General features: G+C 41.9%; 1 protein-coding gene across 1 annotated transcript in view; it reads right to left on the bottom strand.

Moving 5' to 3' along the window:
- OPN4 (opsin 4) overlaps positions 1-17,594 on the bottom strand; it is a 162,712-nt gene that overhangs the window by 9,834 nt on the left and 135,284 nt on the right. The window contains exon 10 of the mRNA XM_033942952.1: positions 3,208-3,388. Coding sequence (XP_033798843.1) covers positions 3,208-3,388 — 181 coding nt within the window. The remainder of the gene's footprint in view (positions 1-3,207; positions 3,389-17,594) is intronic.

Below are 17,594 nucleotides of genomic sequence, written 5' to 3'. Positions count from 1 at the left end.
TGCCTCGGAAGCCTTCTCTATGCAGCATCCTGCCTTTGAAGGAACAGGAAGTCATTGCAGAGAGAAGGTTTCTGAGCAGGCTGACGGCAGCAGGTTCATCTTGCAGCTGATGCCGGCCAGCCCGAAGGTTAAATTTTCACAGATAAGGTAGGTGGGGGGGGGGGGGGGCGCAGGCCAATGCATCTAAAGCACAAGTAAATTAGATTAGATTATTCTCTTACTCCAGAAAATACAAGAACTTTGCAGGGTGGGAGCTAACAAGTGTCTATAAAAAGAGCCCAGTTCAATAATTTATTGCGACAAACCAATCCAAAAGCCGCTGTGTTTTTTGTTTTTATTGTACTCTGGCTCAAAGAAATTTTCAAATGATGCTAGAGAAGGGAGTTTAGAGGAGTCTCGAAAATGCTGCGTTTGTACTGTATTTTAGGCAGGGTCTATTTTCTCATGATTCACGGTGTTAGAGTTTTCTTTCAGATGTTATTTGTTGAGCAGAGAGAGGGCTCAAATATTTAGGAAGGGCCCTCTCACATAATGTTAATTCAATAGCCCCCAAACCAGATTTTGCTGTCCTAAGTTAGCTGCTAACAGAAATAAAAGTGGAAGTAGGTCAGGGCTATTGTAGAAATTTTGTCTGCTGTCCCCACACCTTTTTGCATTGTCTTCCAGTGGCCAAGCAGACCTTCTTACCTACTGCTTTTTTATCTGCTGGTTTCTCTCTGCAGTCAAAAGCAGGTCAGTCCTATTTTCAGGAATTCTAAAAATAGATTAAAATGGAAGTGTGCCAATTCATTTGCTTGCCTAGGGCCCATAGAAGGGTTGATCTTACCCTAGAGAGAGGGCTTGGGGTTTTCTCTATGCATTGAGAGGAACATGGAGATTTCTTGTAGTGGGTGATAAATGGATGGGAAGGCTTTTTCCTATGAATGGTAAAGTGGGTGCTGGATTTTTCTGTCATATTGCATGAAGGTTGAGTGTTGAGTGAAGGGTACTAAATTTTCCCAACTAATTCAGCAGGAGAATGTCAGGTGGGGCCCAAGCATATGTGTGGAAATTGGAGGGATAAAATGGTACCATAAAAACGATGAAAAATGACATTAAATAAAGACCATATGGCTTATCCATACCATCTACTAGCCCTTCCTCATCCTATGTGCTTTTCCCATCTTTTTCTTGAAGTCAGATACCATCTTTGTCTTTACGGGTAGGCCATTCTATACATCTACTACCCTTTCTGTACCGAAGCATTACTTCGTCATTCCATGCCCCCTTATTCCAGAGCTTCCTTTCAACTGAGGTAGTCAAATGTCTCAATCATATCCCCCTTCCAGAGTATACATATTGTGATCTTTAAATCTGCCTTCATACACCTTATGGCAAAGGCTACTGACCATTTTAGTAGCCACTCTATGAGTTGACTAGCTATCTTAATGTATATTTTTTAAAGGTGTGGTCTCCAGAAGAGCCATAAAGAGAGAGCCCATGCCGCCAGATCCTGCTGGGGGAGGGGAGCTAGAAGGAGAGAGAGAGAGAGAGACATACCTGCAGGAGGGGGTTGTAGAGAGAGAGAAAGAAGCACTAAAAGGGGACTAAGGAAAAGGGTGAAAGGGGGGGAGGGGTGCAAGGCAACGGTGAGACTGGTGGGAGGTGGGAGCGGGCCGGAGGTAGAGCAGGGGCAAGACTGGTGGGAAGAAGAAGCAGAGAAAGGGCAGGGCCAGGAGGCGGGGTCATGTCTCCTCTTGAATTCACAAATATGGTAACCCTACCCAAATGCTATGCAGGGAGTGCCCATTCTATAATGGCATCTGAGTGTCTGGATTCCATTATGCCTAAATGCAAGTGCAACGAAACCACAAGAAATGAGAGGGAGCAACAAACCAATGAACCAGGCACCAAGGAAACAGTAATTGTCAAATTTATTAGTTCATCACCAATGTGAACAAAATGGTGCAAAGCTTCAGAAGTGGACAAAACACGGTCTGCGTTTCAGGGTTCCTATATGATGGCGCTCTGAGTTCCGTGCGGAACTCTTAATTGGATATTTTTAATTTAGCAATTTTCAAAGGTGTGGTCAATTGCCATGCTATTTAAGCTAACTGAAACAATTTGAGTTGTTGTGTGCAGATTTTAGTTAGGCATCACTAGATACTTGTAATTGGGGTATCTAGCATCACCTAACTAGGGCACCATTTATAGAATCTAGTCCTAACTGAATATCCTCAGAAAAGGGATTTAACTGGTCAGGGATCTCTCCTTCTCAATTAAATCTCTTTGAATATTAACCCCACAAAATATTGATGATCACAGGCTTTGGACACACATTGTTTAATTAGCTGCAATTTTTATCACATCCTGTGCGTTGTATTTCCAAAGTTCTAGCATGCCTAAACGTGACCATACGTCCCATTTTGAACGGGACCATCCCTTACCCGATACAGCAATATCAAGGCGCATGCAGAATTGACATCGGGGGAAAGCTTGTGGGTCCGGCACTTATGCAGTACAGTCGTGCATGCACCTTGGTGTTGCTGCATCAGGAAAGCAGGGAGAAGAAGGGAAGCAGGGTGCGTCGAGGGGAAGCGGGGTGCGTCAGGGAAACAGGGTGGCTTGGGGGAGCAGGGTGAGAGAAAGAAAGAAAGAGGACTCATGGAGGGACAGAGAGCGATGTTGGTTGAGGAAAGAAATGAGGTCTGGAGGAGAGGAAGCAAGCATGAGGCAGAAAGAAGGGAAGAACTATTGGATGCACAGTCAGAAGGAAGTGCAACCAGAGACTCATGAAATCACAAGACAACAAAGGTAGGAAAAATGATTTTATTTTCAATTTAGTGATCAAAATGTGTCCGTTTTAAGAATTTATATCTGCTGTCTGTATTTTGCACTATGGTGCAACCCAAAAAGCCTCCCTCAAAATCACCTTCGGGCAGGAGGGAATCTACATATGCACAGATGCCATGCGATGACATCACATGTGATGTCATTGCGCTGCATGTACGCATGCCCTCATACCTGATCAGAGCAGGCAGCAGGGGGCGGGGCTTGGACTGAAAGGCAGGACTGAAAATCAGTAGATGTCCCATTTTGAGGAAAAAAATTAATGGTCACGTTAAGCATGCCACATGTATCAGTAGAATAAATGTGCAGAACTGGATAACATTATTTAAAGAGACACAAGTCCCAGAAGTCTTAGAAAGAGAGAAGATTTTCTCTTACTGATTCGCTGTCTGATACTGAAGTCATCTGCCTTTTCCCTTTGGGCAGGCCGCTCACATTAGAAGACAGGCTGGAGACAGTACATCGTCTGGTGGAGGAATAACTGCTATAGGACTTGGAGTCTTTACGAGACACTCTGAGCAGAGATCCAAGACCAGGAACATACTTTGCAATAGCCATTCTAGTGGGTAAGCAATACAAAGTTAGTCAATTCCTATCCTTAAAAAATACACTCTAAAAAGTTAAATGCTATGGCATTGATTATAATTATCAAAAAAATGTATATAGAGAGGTAATCTTCACTCCAATTATAAATAGGGTCAGTGGTTAATTAACACTCATATATAACTATCAGAACCCCATTGAACACACTGGTGCAGAATATATACCTCGAGGGTAGGAAAAGCCTCAGTCGGAGACCATTCGCTTTTTTTGAGGCCAACTCCATGCTTCATTCATAGACATAAAAACCTACCCCAAATATTCTCGTTTATTCACTTTACTCAAAATTATCTATTTTAAAATATTTTTCATTGAAAAAAAAAATCCCAGTCTCTTTTTCCTTTTAATTTTATCACACTCATTCAGATAAATCATGTCCAAGGAACTTAAATTTCCCAAACTCAAATAAGCACCAGTCTAATTCAAATCAGTAAAGCCACAAACAACTTATCTTTTCTGTACAAGTCGGCTCTTCTTTTTCTCATACAACCACTTCACAAATCTTTAAATGAGTATGTCCAGCAGTGTTCATTTAAAGATTTGTGAAGTGGCTGCATGAGAAAAAGAAGAGCCGATTTCTATAGAAAAGATACGTTTGTGGCTTTTCTGATTGGAATTAGACTGGTGCTTATTTGAGTTTGGGAAATTTAAGTTCCTTGGACATGACTTAAGAACATAAGAAGTTGCCTCCACTGGGTCAGAACAGAGGTCCATCGTGCCCAGCGGTCCGCTCCCGCCTATGACCTGTGAAGTGGTCCCTGACTATTCCTATAACCTACCTCTACTTCTATCTGTACCTCTCAATCCCCTTATCCTTTAGGAACCTATTTAAACTTTCCTTGAACCCCTGTAACATGCTCTGGCCTATCACAACCTCCGGAAGCGCGTTCCATGTGTCCACCACCCTCTGGGTAAAAAAGAACTTCCTAGTGTTTGTTCTAAACCTGTCCCCTTTCAATTTCTCCGAGTGCCCCCTTGTACTTGTGGTTCCCCACAGTCTGAAGAATCTGTCCCTGTCTACCTTCTTCTTCAGGATTTTGAAGGTTTCTATCATGTCTCCTCTAAGTCTCTGCTTTTCCAGGGAGAATAGCCCCAGTATTTCCAACCTGTCAGCATATGAAAAGTTTTCCATACCTTTTATCAGTTTAGTCGCTCTTCTCTGAACTCCCTCAAGTACTGCCATGTCCTTCTTGAGGTACGGCGACCAGTATTGGACACAGTACTCCAGATGTGGGTGCACCATTGCACGATACAGCGGCATGATGACTTCCTTCATCCTGGTCATGATACCCTTTTTAATGATACCCAACATTCTGTTCACTTTCTTTGAGGCTGTTGTACACTGTGCTGATGCTTTCAATGTTGTGTCCACCATCACCCCCAGGTCTCTTTCAAGGTTTCTTACCCCTAGCAATGATCCCCCCATTTTGTAGCTGAACATCGGGTTCTTTTTCCCTACATGCATGACCTTGCATTTCTCTATGTTAAAGCTCATTTGCCACTTTTTTGCCCACTCTTCCAGCCTCGTTAGGTCCCTTTGCAGGTCTTCGCAGTCTTCCGCGGTTCTAACCCTTCTGCAGAGTTTGGTGTCATCCGTAAATTTAATAACCTCACATTTTGTTCCCGCCTCCAGGTCGTTAATAAATATATTGAACAGAAGCGGTCCCTGCACCGACCCCTGTGGATCTTCGCTCGTGACCCATTGCCAGTCTGAGTAATGGCCCTTTACTCCAACCCTCTGTTTCCTGCCTGCCAGCCAGTGTTTGATCCATCGGTGGACATCCCCTTGCACCCCGTGGTTCCACAGCTTCTTAAGCAGCCGTTCGTGGGGTACCTTGTCGAAGGCTTTTTGGAAGTCAAGGTAAATGATGTCTATGGATTCCCCTTTATCCATCTGGCTGTTTATTCCCTCAAAGAAGTACAGTAAGTTCGTGAGGCACGACCTTCCCTTGTAATAGCCGTGCTGGCTTGACTTCAGCTGTCCATTTTTTTTTATATGTGTTCGCGGATGCTGTCCTTAACCAGTGCTTCCATCATCTTTCCCGGAAGAGACTAGTTTTGGGGGTTTTTTTAAATGAAAAATATTTTTGAAAAATGACTTTTAAATAGATGATTTTGAGTAAAGTGAATAAAGGAGAGCATTTAGGGTAGGTTTTTATGCCTATGATCGAAGCCTGGAGTTGGCCTAAAGAATTGAATAGCCCCCGACTCTGAGGCTTTTCCTACCTCTTTGGTACATTCTGCATCAGTATGGTCAGTGGGGTTTTGATTATGACTATCTTAAACTTTGATCTTTTAAGTTTCAGGGGACTAATGTAATGATACAATATTACCTTCGATAAACTGAATTTTAAAATAGGTTACAAATTGCAAACAACTAGGAGAGTGGTATAGATCAACCAGTAATAACATATGAGAGAAAGAAATATTAAAAATCCACATCAGTTCTGGACAGAAAATAGAGGGTAGGGTTAAATGGCCATTTTTCTCAATGGAGGAGGGCAAATAGTGGAGTGCTGCAGGGATCTGTGTTGGAACATGTGCTATTTAATGTATTTATAAATGATCTGGATACTGGAAAGACAAGTGAGATGATTACATTTGCAGATAACACAGAACTATTCAAAGTTGTAGAAACACATGAAGACTATGAAAAAAAAATACAGGAAGACTTCAGGAAACAGGAAGACTTCAGGAAATAGGAAGACTGGGCATCCAAATGGCAGATGAAATTTAATGTGGACAAATGCAAAGTGATGCACATCTGGAAAAATAATCCAAATCATCGTTACCTTATGCTAGGATCTAGGTGTCATTGTAGACACTACACTGAAATCTGCCCAGTGTGCGGTGGTGGTAAAAAAAGCAAACAGGATGCTAGGAATTATTAGGAAAAGGATGGTAAATAAGACTGAGAATATTATAATGCTTCTGTATCGCTCCTTGGTGCATCCTTACTTGAGTATTGTGCACAGTTCTGGTTGCTGTATCTCAAGAAAGATATAGGCCCTCTTTTACAAAGGCGCGCTAAGCGTTTTAGTGCAGATTTAGTGTGCGCTAAATCAACGCATGCGCTAACCGCTAACGCGTCCATAGGATAGCATGCACACATTAGCATTTAGCGCATGTTTAGCGTGCACTAAAAAGCTTAGCGCACCTTTGTAAAAGAGGGGGAGATAGGCCCTGTTTTACTAAGGTGCGCTAACCAATTAGCACACGATAATCAATTTAGCGCACGCTAAACGTTAACGCGCGCATGTTAGTCTATGGACGCGCTAGCATTTAGCGCGCGCTAATCGGTTAGCGCACCTTAGTAAAACAGGAGGATAGTGGAATTGGAAAAGGTCCAAAGAGCAAAGAAAATGATAAAGGGGATGGAACTCCTCTCGTACGAGGAAAGATTAATGAGGCTGGAGCTCATCAGCTTGATATAGAGATGGCTGAGGGGGGATAGGGTTGAGGTCTACAAAATGCTTGAGTGGTGTAGAACGGGTAAGAGTGAATCGATTTTTCACCCTTTCAAAAAGTACAAAAACCAAGGGACACTCGATAAAATGGCAAAACAAACAAAAACCCAAAGGAACTTGCAGTAACACGACAGCAAAGCAAAACAAAAACAATACTGCAAGAAAATGTACAGAGTACCAGGAATTTATTTGAATAACAAAAGTAATAAAAATAAAAGTTTAAAATCAAAATGCATAAAATGTGTGCATCCAAAACAACTGGTCCGAATGTTCCTGTGGACCGGTCTCACAGATTGCAGCATGGCGTACGGGAGAGCTTTGTGCTTCTGCAACTCTGATTTTGTATACTTTATCCATTCTGGTTTCCTGATATTTTGTGTACCATCAGTAGGGACCCCTGAGGAAGGAGTGTTTCTTCAAAACACAGACCGTGTCGGGTCCGGTCCACAGGAACATTGGGACCAGTTGTTTTGGATACACACATTTTATGCAATTTAATTTTAAACGTTTATTTTTATTACTTTTGTTATTCAAATAAATTCCTGTCCCCTGTACATTTTCTTGCAGTGTTGTTTTTGTTTTACACTCAATAAAATGGTACATGGGAACACTTTTTAAACAAATGGGAGGAATATATTTTTACTCAAAGAATAGTTAAGCTCTGGAACTTGTTGCCAGAGGATGTGGTTACAGCACTTAGCATTGCTGGGTTTAAGAAAGGATTGGACAGTTTCCTGGAGGAGAAGTCCATAGTCTGTTATTGAAAAAGACATGAGGGAAGCCACTGCTTGCACTGGATTGGTAGCATGGTATATTGTACTATTTGGGTTTCTGCCTGGTACTGTGACCTGGATGGGCCACTGTTGGAAACAGATACTGGGCTAGATAGATACTGATTCAGTATGGCTATTCTTATGTTCTTATTTGTTTATGGATCAGATGTTAGAGAAATGAGGTTGTTTCCCTATTAAGGCAAAGCTTATGAATGCATTCTACAGAATCACTTAATCTCTATCAGCTATTCAGACCTCCTCTCGGGCATCTGTTGTCATAGACCTTAGTTTGCACTGTAAATTACTCTCCCTTAGCCGTTATCAGCGTTGCCCCATAATTTTTCTGTGCCCTGTGTGAAAAGAGATATGATAGCTAGAATATCTTTATCTTTCAAAATTATAATCGTGTTCCCAGTTTTTGTTGTATATCTTTCACTAGTTTCTTTCATTTTCATTATTTCACTTCTGTTTCGTTTCGTTTTTCACCTTGCCTTGGGTGTTCTACGTTCTCTTCCTGTGTCACATATTTTATGTCTCTTTAAGTAACTCTACCTTGGTCTCTCTCTCCTTTCATAATCTCTCCCTTTTTCTTTTTTTCTTTTCCCTTCTACTGTCAGTTTCTCTACCCTCCTCGTCTCTCTGCTTGCCATCTGTTTTATCTACCTCCAGCTTGTCTTCATAAATTTACAAATGGTGTGAGCTGCTCATGTATGGGACTGGAGTTTAAATTGTATATCATGCAGATTCACAGCTCAAAAAGGTCACAGTATGTAAATCATAGACATACTGGTGGCCTAAGCTCGTATGTAACCTAATGAAGCTTCTTAAAAGGGTACAGGCAACGCTTGTGTAGGTCACATGACACTTAGCTAAAGATAATCTCAGGGAACCTCAAGAGCTACAGGTTAAAAAAAAAAAAGGCCTGTGCATACTGTATGCCAGGATTACTCAATTCCAGTCCTCGAGGTCCACAGGCAGGCCAGGGTTTCAGGATATCCACAATGAATATGTATGAGAGAGATTTGCATACCAATAAAATAGTGCATATTTATTGTGGATATTATGAAAATCTGGCCTGCCTCTGGACCTCAAGGACTGGAATTGAGTAGCTCTGCTGTCTTACTGTGAAATATACTGTACAAGCTTAGTGACCTAGTTACCAAAATGCATTAAAAATGGTTGTTTAGGTGCATTTTAATATGCATTAGTAGAGTCAGTTTAACAAGGTATTTGTTTCAGAGCATACAGTAAAAGGCCAGATTCAGTAAATGGCACACAAAAAAAAAACAGGTGCCAGAAAAAATCCATGTCAAGCACTTTTCTATACAGAATGCTCCAAACTGAGCATCTTTTATAGAATAAGGCTAAGTGGGCACTAAGACTTCTGCCTGCTGCAACGTGATATTCCAAGTTTATTTAATATTTTATATATACCGCATTCGCAAATGCATCTATGTGGTTTACATTTAATATAAAGGTTAAAATGGAGTGAAATTTTAAAATCAATTTACAAAAATGTGAAGTTACATTTTAGACAGATATAGATAAATAAAATATAATTTAATTTTTTTTTTTCAGTTCAAAAATTTAAATGTGTTCTTCTAATTACATACTGGTGCTCACTGAGTCCTGCCTGAAATATAAATATATGCCGATTGAATAGAAGTTGTTAGTTAAATGCATTTGAAATTTTTTTTTAAAAAAAGGATTTTAAAAGTGATTTGAAGCTTTCTAAATTGGGTTCAGACCTAATGTGATTAAGTAGGACATTAATTGAAAAAATACGCTCTCCGGTAGAAGCGTATGTGACATATCTTACAGATGGAATAGTAAGAAGGTTTTGTTGAAGTGAATGAAGTAAGCGAGAAGAAGGTATATATGGTATCAAGTAATTATCAAGATAAGGCGGAGATTGAGTAGAATGTGTCTTATAAACCAAAAGCAAAATCTTATAAGTTAATCGATGATAAATAGGCAACCAACGAACTGACTTTAAGAACGGAGTGACATGATCAAAATATTTTTATAAAATGAATAACTGGGAAAAAGAAATTTGAACTAGTTGTAGACGACGAATGTCTTTACATCTGATGCCATAATATAGAGAAAAAGATCTGGGTGTCATTGTAGACTATGCGATGAAACCTTCTGCCCAATGTGCGGTGGTGCGGTGGCTAAAAAAGCAAACAAAATGATAGGAATTATTTAAAAAGGGATGGTTAATAAGACTAAGAATGTTATAATGCCTCTGTATCGCTCCATTGTGTGACCTCACCTGAAGTATTGCGTAAAATTCTGGCCTCCTTATCTCAAGAAAGATATAGTGGCACTAGAAAAGGTTCAAAGAAGAGTGACCAAGATGATAAAGGGAATGGAACTCCTCTCGTATGAGGAAAGACTAAAGAGGTTAGGGCTTTTCAGTTTGGAAAAGAGACAGCTGAGGGGAGATATGATTGAAGTCTACAAAATCCTAAGTATTATAGAATGGGCACAAGTGGATCGATTTTTTTTACTCTGTCAAAAATTACAAAGACTAGGGGACACTCGAAGTTATAGGGAAATACTTTTAAAACCAATAGGAGGAAATATTTTTTTTCACTCAGAGAATAGTTAAGCTCTGGAATGCATGGCCAGAGGTGTGATAAGAGCACATAGCATAGCTGGTATTAAGAAAGGTTTGGACAATTTCCTGGAGGAAAAGTCCATAATCTGTTATTGAGACAGACATGGGAGAAGCCACTGCTTGCCTTGAATTGGTAGCATGGAATGTTGCTATTCATTGGGTTTTTGCCTGGTATTGATGATCTGGATTGGCCACCATAAGGATGGGCTACTGGGCTAGACAGACCATCGGTCTGACCCAGTAAGGCTATTTTTATATTCTTATGTATAATAATCGGTGTCAGGTCAAAAGCGCGCCGGGACAAAGGCGCGCCCAGACAATTGAGCGCAGCGTGGAGGCGCACGCCGTTCAAAATTACTGTTTTTAGGGCTCTGACGGGGGGCGTGGGGGGGAACCCCCCCACTTTACTTAATAGACATCGTGCCGCGTTGTGGAGGCGTTGTGGGGAGTGTGGGGGGTTGTAACCCTCCACATTTTACTGAAAACTTAACTTTTTCCCTGTTTTTAGGGAAAAAGTTAAGTTTACAGTAAAATGTGGAGGGTTACAACCCCCCAACCCCCCATAACACCGGCGCAATGTCTATTAAGTAAAGTGGGGGGGTTCCCCAACAAAAACCCCCGTCGGAGCCCCTAAAAACTGTAATTTTGAGCGGCACGCACCTCCATCTTGCGCTCAGTTGTCTTTCGCGCCGTTGTCTATGAACCTAATAATCAACTTTTAACACAGTTATAAATTGTTTTTTATTAAAATAAACTGAAAAAACAACTGAGAATCAGGAAAAAAGGCCAAAAGATCAGAAATGGCGTGTCAGGGTATAATATGGTAGGTTAGGAAGATGGGGAACTGCAAAGTCACCAAGGAGGAAAGACGGAATTATGAATAACATCTTTTGCAGGACTGAATGTCTTTTCTCTTGGAAAAGGTTAGATATAATTTAACTAATTCCTGGTCATTATGAATTATATAATTCTGGTATTTGTGATTTGAGTGTAGTTTAAGAAGCTGGCCTGATGGTATATAGAGGACTTAAGGGTTTTGAAAAGAGAGATGCTGGTGTGCCTTAAAACTAGGGAAAACTAAAAGGCCATCATGGAATTTTCAAGCGTTGGAATTGTAGAAGTGGGGAAGGGAGTGTTATTGAAGTTTCAGAGAAAGAATCAGGGGTGTTTCAGTGGTAGAGGGAGAGACAAAGATAAGTATGGAAATTGTCTGGATTGGTTGAGAAAGTTGAGAAAGCATCCTATATGTGGGGCTGAAGATCCCTAAACAGGAAAAAGAAAAAGCAAGGCCCACAATAAAATAGAATTCACCAAAGTTCCAAAAAGGACTTTTATTTCTAATTCAGAAGTGAAGTTGTTGAAAAAGGACTTGGTATGACCATGTTTCATCTGGTGAGTCTGTGTCAAGAATCAACAAACCTTACAAAAATAAACATAAAAATATACATATACATAAATAAAAATATAAATATAAACAAATTAACATACCTCAATAAATGTATACATGTATACACAAATTAAAAAATATACGGGAGAGGGTGGGGAAGGAGTGGGTGGGGATGGGGGGGGGGGGCAGAGAAGAGGGCGGGGGAGGGGCAACACTGCCCTGGGCACCTCTCACCCTCGCTATGCCACTGCTCTCAATTCTGCCTACATTCTGCCCAAACTACACCCTTGGGAACATCTGTATGCAAATGATATTAAAAAAATACTTTCCATGCATGTACTTTTTACATGAGTTCGTGGTTTGTACAATTTTATAAAAGACCTTTTTGATGTATAAAACAGGCTTTACAAACTGGAAATAAAATTTATAAAATTACTTTTCATCCATCATCTGTCAAAGACCTGGAGGATCTTTTACTAAAGTGAAGTAAGGATTTGCATTTCCTGTATTAGTTGCAAAACCTAGCAGATGGTAAGTGCAGAGCCTGTGCAATATATGTGGGGGAAGGGTGTTGAGCATCTGTGCTGCATGTATTGTACAAGACATACACTTACTATACAGTACCAAGACACTTGCAGTACTAAAGTCGGTATTATATGACCATGAACATAATGTGGTGCAGGCCCACATACCAAGAAATCAAAAAATAAAATCACACCTCTGCTGTGAAGCTGCATCTTCTCCTCATCTGATCCCCCTCCTAATCCCCTTCTCTGATCCTCTCTGATCACTCCAAGCATGGCGTAGTGAGGGGGGGTGGTCTGCCCTGGGTGCCATGTTGGTGGAGGCACCGGCATCCCTCCTCCTCTCTGCCCCTCGCCTCTTCCCATTCCTCCCCTCCAAGCGCACACCCCCTTCCCTTCCTCCACATCTCTAGTTGAAGTTGTTTGTTGTGGTCTGTGGCGTAGCAAGGTTGAGAGGCGTCCAGGACGGAGAATCCCCTCATCTCTGCCCCCTGCTTCTTCCCCGATTCCACCTGCCACGCGTGCCCCATCCCTTCCTTTGTACCTCTAGTTGAAGTTGTTGCTCAAGGCAGTCAACAATATGCTCTTCATGACCCCATCGGCTATCCCGCTGAGGTTACTTCTGAGTGCCGTGCATAGGAAGTGATGTCAGAGGGAGAACCAATGGGGTCATGAGGAGCACATTGTTGACCGCCGCGAGCGACTTCAACTAGTGGTACAAGGGAAGGGGAGCACGCATGGCAGGTGGGACTGGGGAAGGAGCGGGAATGGGGGTATGTGGCAGGTGGGACTGCGGAAGGAGAAGGGGACTGAAATGAGGGCAGGGAGGGGCATCTCTGCCCCTGGCACCTCTCACCCTAGCTACGCCACAGTCTCCAAATGTCCCACGCCAACTTCCTCAATCCAATTTGATCTTATATGTAAGGCTGACCCCTAGTGGTACTACTAGGACTACTAGGGATTAACAGCCATCATTTTGCAACCAGAACCAGATGACGTGGGAGTGGGGAGAGACCAATCCTGCACCATCCATCTAGCCCACCAGGGAAGGCCCTTGGTTATGTCTTGGGGGGTGATGCAGCTTCAAGGAGGGGTGGGAATAGGAATGAGAGGAGGATTGTGTTTTGAATCCTTGGGTAGGGCTTGGGTTTGGGTGCCAGTCTTCTTGAGGGAATTGGTTCAATTTTGGATCAAAGAGGTTTTGGAAGAATCCACTACTGCAGCATTCTCATTACTGCTGCACTACAGGATTCTTGAGGGGATGCTATCTGCAGCCACTCTACTGGCAATCGTAAGAGCTGGCACATGGTACCAACCCACACACTACATATCAAAATCAACCACACCTTCAATCAACTCAAGTTCAAGTTTAGTTCAAGTTCCCTGCCTATATTAAGCAGCAACAGCAGGATTTGTCCTGTGTTGCTGGTTTTTAACATGTGGTAGTCATTAGCACAGGTCTGTACTAAAGTTTAACATGTGGTAACACAGCTTAGTAAAAGAGCCTCTTAATGACAACAGAACAGGTCTTGGTATTAACAAAACTGGACTACTGCAAATCAGATTATGATGGAATATGGCTGTGAGGATTGTGGGTGGGTTTAAGATGATAGACCATATTTCTCCCATGCTCAGGGCTCTTCATTGGATTCCTCTGTCCTATTACATTACATTTAAATATTTGGTGATAATGTTAAAAGACTAACATAGAACAGGCCCATATTTTTACAAAATAAATTAGAAGACTATGTACTAAGATGCTATCTGTGCTCTTGGATAAAGGGGTTGTTGATAATCTCGAGCAAGACAGTAGAACAACTTTTATTGTTGGAGGGGCCATGGAAACCCTGTATCTCTAGCCAGTATCTCTAGCTTCGGATAAAATGTTGGGCAAAATATCGGTTGGGCCATGAGTCCAGTGGCCCACTCTATTGACCTGCCCATGATGCTAGGTGTAGTAGAGATGATTTAAAGAAGAACATGGAGAAGGGCTTTCTCAGTATTGGGGCTGAAATGATGGAATACCTTGCAAGAAAAAGTGATAAGTATTTATAGTTTTTCCATTGATTAAAAACTTGAATGTTTTGCACAATAGATATGGGAGGAGGTTGGGAAAAGAGGTCAAAAATTGCTGGGATGTTTCTGTAAAGGAAGGGGATGAGGTAAGATTGGGGAAAATATTGTAAATTGATTTGTGTTTGTTAAGGAAAGTCATATACATATTGAAATAATAAATAAATTTGGGTTACTAGTTGGGTGGCCTCTCTTTTTCTTCACGTAGTTGTAGAGTCATCTACAGACAAATTTCTACATCCCTAGTGAATAAAGAGCCATTGTGAGCCAGTTGAGGTCTTTATTTAATTTCTTATATGCTGCCTGCAAGTGATTAAAGTGGTATTCATTCAGGTATGGTGGGTATTTTCTTTCCCAGAAGGGAAATTTGAGTTTGTATCTGAGGCAATGGAAGTGTGAGTGACTTGTCCAAGATCACAAGGAGCTGCAGTGGGATTTCAGCTGGGCTACCCTGGTTCTCAGGGTAGAAGATGCTACCCCAATGTGTCCGTCCGTCCCCCCCCCCCCCCCCCCGCCCCCTAGATGTGCATGCTTCAGGACAGGAGTTGGCTGCCTCCTTTGTCAGTATTTTGCCTTACCATCAGGGTGAAGGAGGGAGCAGAATCCTGTGCACACTTGGCCCTGTTCTGTCTAAACTATTTGAAAGTAGATACCCTGGCATAAAAATGCATCAATGTTGAATATGTCTTGCCTCTTTAAACAATACGCTTTAAAGAAGATTTTTACTTGCTTGATCCTTGCTAAATACGAGTGCATCCCAGTTTTTCAGGCTTTCGGTTAATTCAGAACTTGCTTCTGTTAGACTACAATAAGAATTACCATACTGGGACAGGGTGAAGGTCCATCATCCCAGTATTCTGTTTCTAACAGCGGCCAACCCAGGTCCCAAGTATCTAGCTAGATCTCAAGTAGTAAAACATTCACAACTACATAACCTCTGTTCATACAACTAGCCTCGCCATTGCACAGTCAATTTTTGCTCTGGGGTCACAAACTATAGCTCCCTGTGGAACCTGACTAGTGCCCCAAACATGCTTCTTCTACTCCCTGTCGTTAACCTTTTGTGTTAAGGTGTAGGTCACAACAAATTATTTGTGCTTTAATATTAACAAGCTGGTTTGCATGAATTTTCCATATTTTCCATGGTAAGGACAACCTGCGCATTACATTTGCCTCGACATTCTATATATTGTGACCAAAGTTGCATGCGCAAATCTGTACGCATTGCCAATTTGCACGCACAACTCAATTGGTTAACAAACCAATCAGTGCCAATAATTGTCAATTAAAAAGCAAGTATTGGCACTAATTAGAATTTGCACGTACAACTTTCTAAGCTTATTCTGTAAAGTGGTGCGCATAAATTTTACTGCATGGAATTGAAGGGGAGGGTCATGGGCAGGTCAGGGGCATTCCTAAAAGTTAGGCACAGTGTTACAGAATATACCTGATCCACACGCAATATAGGCGCAGGTTTTCACCGGCATTAATGGCTGCACCTCAATGTTAATCCCGTGAACGGGTGCTATGTGTATTTCTTAAACTGCGCCTAATTCTGGAGGTGGTTTATAGAATAGCACTAAGCGTAAATTTTTTCTGCACCAATCTTTTAGACAACATATCTAGAATTTGGTCCTTATGTACACGAACACCAAAAGCCAGGCATTTAACACTTTACAGCATTAATAAATAAGAACCTGGAACCAGACATAGTCTGGCCATAGTAAAATAAACTAGTAATCCATTATGAAGAAGTTGGAGTAAAGAGAGCTAAAATTCTTCCTGTGCAGTAGTAGCAGAATTGTCAGTAATCTCTGAGAATAAAAACATTTCTGACCTTTTAATAACCCCCCTGTAACCTCCAGAACATAGGCCACACCTTCCTTGAATGACTGACAAGGTAGGAGATCTAGCTCTTGGAAGGAAAAACAAAGTTAATACTCAGCCCAGCCAGAGCACCATCTATGCCAGGGGTGTCAAAGTCCCTCCTCGAGGACCGCAATCCAGTCGGGTTTTCAGGATTTCCCCAATGAATATGCATGAGATCCATTTGCATGCACTACTTTCATTGTTTGCAAATAGATCTCATGCAAATTCATTGGGGAAATCCTGAAAACCCGACTGGATTGCGGCCCTCGAGGAGGGACTTTGATACCCCCGATCTATGCAAAGGGACCAGGGTGTGGCAGAATCCCTGGCTATTTCCCTATCATTAATGTCTGGGAACCAAAACTGATCTTAACCTCCGAGCAGCAGCATCTTCTAGGGTTACCAGATTTTGCATCTGGAAAAAAGAGAATGTGTGGCCCCCCACCCCGCCCCATTCCACAAGCACACTTTGTCTCCTCGGGCCGAGTCTGGACGCATTTACATATGCGTAGATGCAACATGATGGTGTCGCATGCAAGCGCGCATGCATGCGACGACACTGCGTTGCATCCTAACTTGCACAGATACACTCTAGACTTGGCCCCGATCTTAACAGCTTTTCCAAAACCCGGACAAAGTGCTGGGTTTTGAAGAGCCATCCAGTCACCCGGACAGTCCTCTTACTAGAGGACATGTCCGGGTAAATCCAGACTTCTGGTAACCCTACAATTACTCCGAGATTTTTGACAAACACAGTTGTTGGTGTTAAGGAGCCAGTTCTGTAGTTCAGATTCACATTTCACAGCTCGTAAAGCTGCTGGACTGTATCTAGGAGTACAGTTACAGAGTCTCCGTCTTCCACCACTGCCTAAGTGGAGCAGAAAGAAGGAAGGGTAGAGAAATGCTCTAAAATCCATCTGGAGCAACACAGTAACCGAGGGAAAGTCCTCTATATCAGATTTCCATTCGGGAAGAGTAACATTCCATTCGGGAAGAGTTTTGCATTGAGAGCTGCTTCTAAGTAAGGGAAGTGAAGGGAAGTGTAACTGTTAATGCCTCTGCTGAGCTTGCTTATCTTTACTGGACATTATACGAAGGACTGTACAAAGTTCTTGAAGAAATTGCTCCTATTAGCTATCCAAGTTGCAGTAAACCCTTTACATTTTAAAGCTACTAACTGTGTGCACCATTTATTTGCTGGGTATTAGAGGAATGAGAAGATTCTGTGTCAGCCAGCCTTCTAGCTCGGTTAGCCCCAGCTCTGCCCACAACCAGTCCAAAGAAAAAATATATTTGTGTAGCCTTCTCTGTTGCTCATACCTGAAAAGGATTAGAGTTGATTGCATCGATAAGATCCTCATACCACTAAACTCTGCGTTATAATATCCAAATATATAGCCCGTGTTACAATATTCACAGCAAGATACACATTCACCAGTAGCTACTGCA

The sequence above is a fragment of the Geotrypetes seraphini genome, chromosome 4 (assembly GCF_902459505.1).
Source record: "Geotrypetes seraphini chromosome 4, aGeoSer1.1, whole genome shotgun sequence".
Taxonomy (NCBI): domain Eukaryota; kingdom Metazoa; phylum Chordata; class Amphibia; order Gymnophiona; family Dermophiidae; genus Geotrypetes; species Geotrypetes seraphini.
This window is presented reverse-complemented; position numbering and strand designations above follow the sequence as displayed.